We start from the raw sequence: 12,061 nt of genomic DNA, 5'->3' as shown, positions 1-12,061 counted from the left end.
CCTATTTCCTTCTGGAAAAACCTTCAGCAACTTACTGGTCAGCAGTATAAGGGGGGAATCAGAGGGTCTTAGAATTGGAAGGGAGCTTATTTGTCCATTAGTTTTCAAATCTCTGTTTCCTGGAGTTAGAAATATATTTCCTTGCACGCGCAGAAATACACACCCATATAAACAGATTATATGTATATATAGCTGAAGCCAAAGTTTCACCAAACAGTAATATCCTTACCATGTGCAACCTATTTTTTCCATATATTTGTAAAATAAGAGAATATATAAATATTTAAATATATATATTTATTTATATATCTGCCCCCAGTTCTGGCACAGAGCTCCTAAACCCTTGTGATTTCTCAAGTGATGAGAACATGAGGAGCATTTCTTCTAATACTTGGTCTTTGATTCTGGCTCCCGACACTGACTTCCTAAATCCCTTGGAATTTCCTGGGTGATAAGAGTGTCTTTTGATATAAGGAGCTGACTCTTGGTGGGCTCTTGAACAGCTTCAGGATGGGGGCTGGTCACCAGAAAGACCAAGGTCTGATTCGAAGCTTGGGGCTTTCAGACCTGTTCTCCATCCTCTGGGAAGAGGGGAAGGGCTAGCAGTAGAGTTCGTGATCATTCATGCCTTCATGATGACGTTTCCATCAAATCCCACAAGTACGAGTTTGAGAGAGCTTCCAGGTGGACAGAAGCTCCTGCACCTGGCACTCTCCAGGCCTTGCCCTACGTAGCTCTTCACCTGGCTGTTCATCTGTATTCTGTATCATATCCTTTGTTACATAATCAACCGGTACACCTAAGTGTTTCCCTAAATGTTATGAGCCATTCTAGCAAATTATTGAACCCAAGGAGGAGGTCATGGCAACCTTGGTTTATAGCTGGTCAGTCAGAAATATAGGTGACAACCTGGGACTTGTGACAACCTGGGGTCTTACATGGGGAGGTCTTGTGGTGCTAATTCCAGGCAGATGGTATCAGAACTGAACTGAATTGCAGGACACCAGTTGCTACTGCAGGATCATTTGATGTGTGAAAAACTTACGCATCTAGAGTCAGAAGTGTGGTGAGTGTATAGTATGAGAGTAAAGAAGATAACACAGGGAATGTTTCCCAGACATATTCTATTTCATAAAAAATATACATATATACTAGTCATAAACTAATAACTAATTAGTGATCTAATACACTTCCTTCCATTTAATACATTAGGAAAGAGAGGCTCAGAGAGGTGCAGTGACTTGCCCCAGGTAACACAGCCAGGAAACAGGCATTCCAGGCACTGGCAGGTTTGGTTTTGTAAGGTCCTGGGTAAAAACTGAAAAATATCCTTGGCATACCCCCAGCCCTTTATGCACTCCTACCTTCTAGAGCCTGTGGGCCAGTACCTGCTTGTGATAAAAACTGACAAAGTAGTTGTGTGACTAGTTATATACAATCATCATTTAAAAAATACAGGATCTTTCCAAAATGCAAGAGTGATCATTTCAACTCTTCTACTTGCATTCCCTCAGTGGTTCTTTCTGTTTTTTAGGCCAGATACAAATTCTCAGTGTGGCAATAAATCTCCTCCAGACCTGGCCCCAGTCCTTTGAGCCAGCCTCACTCTTTGCCAGTTCCCCATGCATTTTCAAGGTCTTTCCTCCATTCTTGACCTGGCTAAATCTTAGATTATTCACAGCTCCACTCACATTCCTCTTCTGCAAACCTTCCCGGGCGCTGGCTTTCCACACCTTTGCCACAGCACACATCCTACTGTCCCTGAGTCTTCTTCTTGTCTGTGTTTTTCACTGGACTGTGGCATTCTTATGAGCCAGGGTCATGTCTTTCTGTTTGTCATCCCTGGCCACTAACACCGGGCTAGGTACACAAGAGAAACTCAGTTGGTATCCGCTGGACTGATTATTTGCATATTCTTATTCTCACATTTTAATCCTTAAAAAACCCAACTCACTGGAATATCAGCTGTTTGAATTATGTAAGAGCTGGTTCTGACAATGCAGATCTCCATTTTCTAATATCTTGAGAGTATGAATAAAAACTATACGTATCTCAGGAAAAATGGATGCAAAAACCCAGTTTTAACTTCCTTTACTTTAATACATCTTTATTTTAATACATCTGTGTTAGGAAGATGGTTAGTTTGGGTTTTTTATCCCCCAGTCTGTAGGCTATAGTATCAAATGATCAACACAGCTGCTGGCCCAATCCCCAGACTGAGAGCCTTCCCTGGATCACTTACAAAGGGCAGACAACAACTCTCATGTGCATGCTACCTTATAACATACCAAAGAAAGTGGGTAAGTTATTTTATTATCCATCATTAAGGAGGCGATCAGAGTGAAAGGGAGAAAATTAAATGCTACTATGACTAAGTGCAGTGAGTAATGAAGGGAGAGGTTGACCAGTGGGAGCTATGGTGGTCGGAGATGGCTTTGTAAGAGTGAATTATATAGACTAGGCTGAGAATTGAGTAGAGAGATGGAGAAGGAAGCATTTCCAGGTGGGAGCCAGCAAGAACAACACTCAGATAAGGATGTGGGTGGAGACAACTTGCCTGATGGGGGGGTGGGGCCCATTTGTGTTGGGAAACAAGGTGGGAGGGAGGGAGGGAGAATGTATGCTGGCTGACACTGGATAGGAGCTGGGGCTAATTATCCCAGATCACCCTTACTCTTGTGGCGTTATGTTGGTTATGAAGCACATTCAGGTTGACTTAGCATTTTGATCTCCTTCCTGCTCTTGGTAGGTGAGTAGGATGGATGTTAATGGGCTTTTTAAAAATAGAAATGGCAAAAGCCTAAAGGAGATTAGGAAATTTAGCCCAAGTCACACAGCTGGCAGCTCACCAACCTCACAGTCTAGAATTCAACACTTCTATTTCACAGACCAAGAATTACAGTCGGTCTCACAAATCACATAGCTGAGGACCAAGGAGGTGAAGTAAGTGTTCCAAGGCTACACAAAAGCAGTTTAGGATACTGTTTGGTAGCTTTAACCAGCACTATTTCTGATTGAAGGGGTTTTGCATTATATTAACTGGAGAAGAAACCCGGAGGAAAAATCCTCATATTGCAGAGAAAGAGCTGTTACTTTGACAAAACAAAATATTTTCTAATGTTTTATAACTGTTGGGATAACAGTCTGTTATGTAGCTGCATTCTTAAAAATGGAAATTTTTATCAATCAAAAATTAAGTTTTTTTAAAGCAAAAACTATTCTGAAAAGAAATAGAGCTGCCTGAGCAGAGATATCTATCTGGGGGGAGTGGTCTCTACAACCTACAAGAGCTTTTCAGAATTATTTTCTGCCACTGATGAATTTTAAGGTCTTCATCAAGCAGACCAAAAAAAATTAACTTGAAAACAACTCTGACACCAACAAAAACATTGTCCCTATGTGATTGATACTATCCCTCACAATCTGGTAGCAAAGGATAACTAATATTTCCAAACGAGTACATCATCCAGATGACACATTATTATAATTTATTTAGTTTTTTTACCCCAGAAATGACATGGTCTGAGAAATGACTTGCTGAGAAATCTGTGTTTACATTAGGGAGAGTGGATGGGGCGGGGGGGGGGGAGCGGTGGGTGATGAAAATCCCTGCAGAAGTTGAAAAGATGTTAAGTGGTAAATACCAAAATGCCCAGCAAGCATGTAAGCAGGCTCTCATCCCAGCATGAATATGTGCAGCTCAGCATTTTAAAATTTACTTTTAGCTTTTCTAGCAGTTTGAATTAACCCATTCTCTACTTCCACTCCCGGTGTGAGAGCTCAGCCTCGAACCTACAGACTATGAGTGCAGGCACAGTCTACTGTGATTGGCCAGTAGATAACCCCCTCACCCCATGGCTTCCTCCAAGTGGGCTGTCTCATGAACAAATGTCTCCTAGATGTTCTTAACAACCAGGAGGCCTGGAGCAAAGTCCAGACAAATGGTAGGAAGTAAGTCAGGCTTGCTGGAGCTCATACAGAACTGGAAAAGGCCGATTGGGAGACCAAAACAATACAAATAAATGCCACACTAAAGGTACGTCCAGATCAGAGGTTCTCCAGAAGCAGGTGGGTCAGAACCACCCCAGTGAGGCTGTTTCAGAAGATAGCCCCAAGCATTCATAGTCATAAAAGATCCACAGGTGATTCTAAAGTACATTCCTCATTAATAGACACCGATCTAGATTGTCTGAAGAGACAATTACATTTTGTCTTAGTTTCAACCCCTGGGCAAGTTAAAATGAAAAACAAAACAAGCAAATCCAAACCAAAAATTCTTCCAGATTAGGTATACAGTATATCAGTTACTACAGACATTTGCTTCCAATAGAAAAAATAATCCATGTCAAAGTCTTGGTGAGTCGAAATATTGCACGGTATTTGTCCTATTAAAACCGGGCTGGCCAAGTATACTTTTGGTGTCCTTCATGCCACAATTTTCTAAGTTCTTTGGCTCAACAGAAGAAAGTTAAGAACAAAAACAAAACAAAAGCTAAGAGAATAAAAGAAAGTTAACTGAGCAATAAAGAATTATTACAATTCTGAAATAAAGCCATCCACTCCTGTGTTTGGGTGAGTGTTATTGTAGCAAAGTCCAATGCTTCCTAAACGATGGGGCCCTGCCTGGCTGAAAACCTAAACAAACAGTCCATGTTCAGCCTATTAAAGATGAAAGAAGACTTAACATTTGATGGGGCCAGTGAAGACCCTAAGTGTAACAGAGATAACAGGGTCTTTGTCTTGGCAAACCATTCAATGCGGGCTTTCCTTTTTACCTTGTTGATGGACATTTCATTCATCCTCAGAAGCTGCTCTGGCATAACTCAGAGGTAGATTTAGCCCAACAACTGGCCCTACAACGCTCAGCCAAGATGTGATGTAGTTGACACTCCTAGGAAACAAGTGAAAAAACAGGAAACTCTCATGTTTCCATTGTAGTTGGGTGAGTGGTAGAAAATCAGTTACCAACAGAAGAGATGAGCTGTCTTCAAAGATATGTGCCCACCATGTGGAATTCTAGCATTTCCAAATATCAGCTCCATTACTTGACAGGAACTTGAGGTCCAAAGGGACTGAGGATCCCCAGTAAGGTAGTTAAAAGGGGAGTCAAGGCACTGGGACTCCTGACTCCCCTTGATGATTCCAATTTTACACTTAAAATTTACAGCATTTGCTAAGGTAGCATAGTGCAGTGGTTAAGAGCATGGCTCTGAGGCACAAATGCCTGGGTTCAAATCCCAGTTCTACCATCTAACTAGCAGTGTGAACTTGGCCAAGTCATTTAATTCCTCTGTGCTTTAGCTTCCTCTTCTGTAAACTGGGTAAAATAATGGAAATTAGCTCATGGGGTGTTATAAAAATCCAATGTCTTAATATATCTAAAATACTTAGAACAGTACCTAGCACACAGTAAAAATCAATAAACATTAGCCATTATTATTATTACAAAAAATATTTCTTTTTTAGCTTGGCTTTTAGAGTCACATAAAAAGATTTACACTTTTAAAATAAGAGTAAAAGCCAGTGTATCTTGATGGTGTTTCTTACCTATTGATTTTTTGAGAATTCTTTAACACAGGAGTCATGAATTCATCCGTCTTGCAGGGATGAAGTACAAAAAAAGGCTGCCCAAGTATTGGATGCTCCTGTAGGAATCAGAGTTGGTCCAGGATGCCAGTGTGAGTTACTTTGAAAAAGTTAAAACGCACAATCTGGTTTGTTAAAATAAAAGTTTGCTTTAAATTCCAAGTTACTAAATTAAGATACAGATCAATTGCAGTTTTTGAAATATAATTCATAATCCGCACATGATAAGAAGTTATGAATTGATAAAGTATAGAAGGGTACACAGTTTTCTTTACACAATACCAACTGTAGACAAATTTTATCAGTTTCCTCTCTTTGTCAACTAATGTTACTCTATGGCCTGTAATTATTCTCTGGTTTTTCCTCAAGGCTGTCTGTGAAGCCCAGTAGCCTGACCACGTGAACAACGTATTTCATTCGCCTCATTGTAAGGGAACCAAAATCTTTCACACTTTTTTTTTTTTTTAACATAAACTTTGCCAATGTGTTGATTGTTTCAAGCATCACTGCGGTGCCAACAGGCACATGTTCAGTGGGTAGAATGGTAGGGGAGGGGAGAGGAAGCAGGAGAATGGCTTGCATTATTTAAATTGTTGTACTTCTGTCTGTCTCTTTCTGAGTTTCCTCTGTTTATCTGTTTCTATCCTTCTGTCTCTCCCAAGCTTATTGGGCCATTTCTGTAAATCAAAACTCACTTGATGCAACGCCACTGCCTTCATAGGAGAATGACTGGATCCAAGATACAGGTCAGACCGCTGCCAGTGTAGCGATGTGGACATAATTTGGCCAACAATGGGGAGCCCTAGGAGATTTCTATGTAGTGAGTGATCCACGCACAAATTGTACCAATGCAAAAACAATTATAACAATAAATTTATTGATCGTTTACATTGTAGATTCACAACTACTCCAAAGACTGCAAACTCAAATACTGTTATGGTCTGAATGTTTGCATCTCCCCATATTCATATGTTGAAATCCTAAAGCCCGGTGTGAAGGTATTACAGGAGGTTGGGCCTTTAGGAAGTGATTAGGTCATGAGGGTAGAGCCCTCAGGAATGAGAATTTGGACCTTATAAAAGAGATCCCGCCCCCTAATTGCTAGTTCACCCCCTTCTGCCATGTGAGGACACAAGAAGTGTGTGACCCGAAAGAGCGTCCTTATGAGAACAGGCTGGTATACTGATCTCAGACTTCAGAATTGTAAAAAATAAATTTCCGTTGTGTGTAAACTACCCAATCTGTGGTATTTTGTTATAGCTGGCCAAGCAACCTGGGACAGATACCTACAAAGATCACACAGGTAGTGTGAAGGAGCGAGGTCAGTTAAATACACAAGCAGGTGACAGGGACTGTGGGGAAATGGAGAGTGTGCCCAGCCAAGGCTAGGCTTGCTACTCTGCTCCAGCCAATTGTGCCATGTGGGAATGTAGGTTCAGTGTGCCAGGTCTTCCCATTTGTCAAAATAACCTAGCAATCCAGATTTTTATGTAAAATCTCCTAAATTTAAATTTTGGCACTTTTTTTTTTTTTTTTTAAACATAGAGTGGGCCAAATAAAACAAGCCTGTTGGCTGGATTTGGACTAGGGGCCTAGCTTCTTCTCCTGGCTTCTTCTCCTCTTGTCAGCCAGTCCAAGGAGAAGCTGAACTCAGAGCATCCATGGAAAGAATTACGTGTGGTTGTTGCTGCTAACTCTACCCTCCAACCCCAAAACACTCATGTTGGTGTGCATGTGCACACACCTGCTCACAGGAAACAGAGGCACCATTCCACCATGTATTGGAGACGCTGGGTATGGATATTTGGGGATGTATGTGTGTGCTGAGGACTGGGGTATCCACTGGGTATGGGGCAGTGTATGTCTCCTGAGACTCCACCTCCAGAGTCTGCCTAGTGGCCTGACTCTTACAGCAGAGCCTGGGCTCCCTCTTTCCTGCTCTCTTCCCACCCCTCCTTCCCATTCGAATCTAAGCAGAGCCTAGGGTCAGAGCCCAAATGTGTTATGCCTATAGCAAGTCTTCCCGTCCAGCTTGATTCTGGCTCTCCTTATATGCCTTAAACTAGTATTTATTAATTCAACACATATCTACTGATCATGTCTTATGTGTCTGCCAGGAACAGTTCTGGATATAGTAATAGAGATCACTGTATTGCAAAGATAAACAAAGTCCCTGATCCCAGGGAACTTTCATGCCAGTGCAGGAGACAGCCAATAAATTTATAGAACAAATAAATAGACAAAATAATCCAGAAAATAATAAGCGTTATGAATAAAATAAAACAGGGTCCCTTGATTTTGAGAGCATTTAGAACCGAAAAGCTCCTTTTTGTTGTTAAATAAATCCCTTAAATATGTTGCTAATCATGGCCACTCTTCTAGCAGTGTGTCAAAAGCATCCATAATCACTTCCATGGTTAAACTGTATATGGCCAACACCCAATGCTTTCTCAAGTGTGTCAGCTTCTCTTAGTTGTGGCAAACTAACCAAACCATTAATTACTTCTCAGATACGGATGGAAAATTAATTTTTAAAATACTCAAAAATCCTGGCTTCTAAATATATAAGACTACTGAATACAGGCCTTAAGTCATTATGAATATAATAATGATTATACAATATAGAAAAATATAAAGTTTCCCCGATGTGATTAGAATTCATATCTTCCCTCATCGTTCACTTAGCAAATATTAAGTCTTCTTGTCTGACAATTTTATAATGACTTAACCCTAACTAACGGCAAATCTATAGTTTTAAAATGTGGCTAATCTTAGCAATATGTTAATGCTGCAGAAGTGACAGAATTCAAAGTGAGCCTTATGACCTGAGCTGATACTATTTTTTCAGTATCATTCAATCAGCTAATCTTGCAAGCCAAACAATTTATATTCAAAGTTACGGTAGAGAATTTACAAATAATTTGAAGTGTCTTATCAGTGTAGACAATCAATCTGGATAATATTCTCCAAAAGCCATTTTTCTGCACTGGAGATTTTTTAAGGTTCATGCCATCAGGAAACATTATCTGCATTTTCTACTTTCTCCTTCAGACAGCCAGAATCAGAGATGAAAGCCGTCTTTCATTTTTAGTTTAGGAATTACGAGCTAGAGTTCAAAAAAATCTAAAACCCTACACCTTATTTGTTTAACATACCATTTTCAGAAATGGAAGAACATCAAAACTGTCAGGATCTTTTTAGTGACATTTCTTAGATCAATTCAGAAGGTAAATTTGTGTGAAAGTACTACCATCTGCTGTCAGTACTAATGAACTGATGCAAATCTGCACTGAGAAAAATGTCAGTGTGGAAATACATGCAGCCAGTGAACTGTGTTAGGCTTACAACTCAATAAACACTTCTACTGGAACAAAGTTCTGCTAAATGGTTTTCCGTGAAAATAGAAATGATGGGTCAGATTTCTATCTCTGTAACTCCAGAGGAGTTATATAGGCACATTCTCCTATGAAATTTAATTTAGCAATGGTTAAATGTCTCATAAAATAAGTCTGACATGAATACTGTGAATTGGTTTCAGAACTATTAGATATGACTATCACAAGGAAATGATAATACTGCACCTTCATTCTTACATCTAATAAAGGAGATGAATTTCTTGGTTCATTTCTTAATTTTCTTGGCTCTCCAGGAGGGCACAAATATAATTTCACATATGAAGCTTTCATCCAGTTGCATATTCCAGACTGATCGAATTTGCCTTCCACTCAGGGTATATTCCTTAGAAATGGAGAGGGATATTTCCCTAAGCCTGCTTCCTCAAGCAGGGAAAGGAAAACGGCTATTGAACGTCTGCAGTATGAGACACTGTACTAAGTGCTTTGCACGGGGTCACCTATCTGAGTAATTCTTTGAGGAAAGCTTTATTGTTGCCACTTGGAGAACGGGTTCAAAGGGATTACACTTAAAGTCATCCATGTAGTAGGGAGCGAAGGACCTCTGAAGTGTGGTCTTACATTGCACCTTCCCACCCCACTGACCAGAGGTGTTGTCAGGGACATTTAATCCTCTCTCTAGTCCATGTCTGCAAAAATCTACTTACTTTTATTTCAAAATAATGTGTTTTCATAAAACTGTAAGGAAAATACATACAGAGAGCTCAGAAAATACAGAAAAGAACAAAGAAAAAAAGCAGGATAACCTAAGACTGACCAACTCAGATTTAATCACGATTTGGTGAATTTCAAACCTTTTCATGTACACACGTTTATAGTCTTCTATTGCTTTTTATTCAATGAACAGAAAGATATGTACCAAGTACCCACTATATGCCAGTCCTGCCATATGTGTTTTTTGTTGGTGTTCTTGAAGTTTCTTTGTCTTTTGTTTTGCAGATTTCTATACTTATTTTTTTTCCCTGTATATATTTTGTTCTGATTTATTTTGTTGTTCTTGATTTTTTAATTTTGCATGGGTACTTAAAAATATGCATAAAGAATATGTAATCTTGAGTTGTTGGCTAGAGTGCTCCCCATGTGCCACTAGATCTAGCCAGGTAATTGTGCTGTCCATGTTTTCTAGATTCTTATCTGTTTGATCTACGAATTTCTAAAAGAAGTTTAAATCTCTCATTAAAATAGTTGATTTGTCCATTTCTGCTTGAAGTCTGTCAATTTTCATTTTCTATGTCCTGAAGCTATGTTATTTGAAGGCACATATCCAGAGAATGAGGCTTTAATACAGTGATCATACTTATCTCTGATTATGCTTTCTTCCCCCAAAAGAACTTTTATCTGCTATAAATATAGCCACACCAACTTTCTACTTACCTAATGCATTTTAAAAATTATTTGCTTTTCAATCTGTGTCCTTATGTTGCATGTATTTCCTATAAAAATAACATAGATTCTTTAAGAAATCCACCTTAATAATCTATCTCTTAAATGGAGTGTTTAGTTCACTTGCAGGCTTTGTGATTACTGATATAATTTAATTTTATTTTTTCTATTTTAGACTTTTTTTACTTATTCTATTTTTAATGTTTCTTTTCCTTTTAATTTTTATTCCTCTGTTGCTTTCCTTTAGATTCAGTATAGGTTCAAATATTTTTTCTCATTGTTTTTTTTTTCTCTTTTTATTAATTTGAAAGCACAGGCTGTATTCCTAAACTTCTAATAGTTATCCCACAATCTTTAAGTAAATGTTTTACTTAATAAAATACAATTACTCAATCTATTTGCCTTTTCCCCAAATAATTCAAGTAACTTGGAATGTTTAACTCTGATCACTCCTTTCTGATTCCTGTACTACTGTTGTATTTCAGTTGTATCTTTGGCTTTTTTAATCCCATAAATTTTATATTATTAATTTTTGAACTCAGCGTTTGTTGAAATTTACTCACATTTGACTATTCTTTTTGCTTCCTATTTTTTTCCTAGATCTTCAGATATTCATTCTGGGATCATTTTCACTATCATTGAACTACATCCTTCAGAGCACCTCTTAGTGAAGATCTGTAGGTAGTAAATGTGCCACATTGTGAATGCTTTATCTTGTCTCCATTTTTGAAAAAATGAGTGTGGGTATAAAATTTTAGGTTACAATTATATTCTCTCAACACTTTGAATATATAATCCCATTTCCTTGTGGCTTCCATTTTCTTTTTTCTTTTCTGTTTTGAAGTGAATTATCGATTCTAATTGTCACTTCTTTTAAGATACTCTCTTTCCCTTCAGTGTTTTACCATAATGTGTCTATGTGTTGATTCCTTTTCATTTATCCTGCTCAGATTCACTGAACCTTCTGAATCTGAATATCAGAGTCCTTGCAACAGTCCTGGAAAATTGTCACCAACAGCTTTGTGAATATTCACTCTTCATTCTCTCTAGGCCCTCTTTCTGGAGCTACTATCAGACATGTGTTTCTCCTCCTCTCTCCCTAGTATCTCTTAACCTGTTATATTTACCATCTTCCTTTTAGTTTTTGCAACAATGTGTATAATTTCTTCAGAGTCTTCTAACACATTAATGCTTTCTTTAACTATCTTTATCTGCTTTCTAGTTAGGCCTTCTAATTAGATGCTTTCCTTTCTGAAGTTTCTATTTGATTGTTTATTACATTTACCTGATTATTTTTGATAGTCTCTTCTTCCTACATTATACTGTCAGTATTTCCTTCCTTTTAAAGAATCATATTCAACATATTTATTTTATATTTTGCACCAAAATTTTTTAACATATGAATTTGAGCATCTGATACTACAGTTTGTGGTTTTTGCTACCTCTCACTTTTAATGGCTTCTTATGAATTCTGTACTTTTTAAACTGTGACTGGGTTGCCTGGGTGGCTCAGTTGGTTAAGCATCTGACTCTTGATATCGGCTTAAGTCATGATCCCAGGGTCATGGGATCGAGCCCCACATTGGGCTCCATGCTGAGCATACAGCCTGCTTGAGATTCTCTCTCTCTCTCTCTCTCTCTCTCTCTCTCTCTCCCCCCCCCCTCCATCTGCCCCCCTC

At 38.7% G+C, this 12,061-nt stretch overlaps 1 protein-coding gene across 14 annotated transcripts in view; it reads right to left on the bottom strand.

The window, feature by feature from the left end:
• Positions 1-12,061, bottom strand: part of ATG10 (autophagy related 10) — a 427,978-nt gene that overhangs the window by 3,299 nt on the left and 412,618 nt on the right. For 8 of the 14 annotated variants that reach the window (XM_053224540.1, XM_053224550.1, XM_053224556.1 and 5 more), the window contains 2 exons: positions 5,548-5,645; positions 3,474-4,891 (listed from right to left, as the gene is read on the bottom strand). In XM_053224540.1, coding sequence (XP_053080515.1) covers positions 4,792-4,891; positions 5,548-5,645 — 198 coding nt within the window. In that variant the 3' untranslated portion in view covers positions 3,474-4,791. Of the gene's footprint in view, positions 1-1,107; positions 1,861-3,473; positions 4,892-5,547; positions 5,712-9,167; positions 9,325-10,945; positions 11,058-12,061 lie in introns of those variants that run through there. The other 6 variants (XM_027038918.2, XM_027038904.2, XR_003413818.2 and 3 more) reach the window with 6 other exon arrangements.

This window comes from Acinonyx jubatus, chromosome A1 (genome assembly GCF_027475565.1).
Source record: "Acinonyx jubatus isolate Ajub_Pintada_27869175 chromosome A1, VMU_Ajub_asm_v1.0, whole genome shotgun sequence".
NCBI lineage: Eukaryota > Metazoa > Chordata > Mammalia > Carnivora > Felidae > Acinonyx > Acinonyx jubatus.
This window is presented reverse-complemented; position numbering and strand designations above follow the sequence as displayed.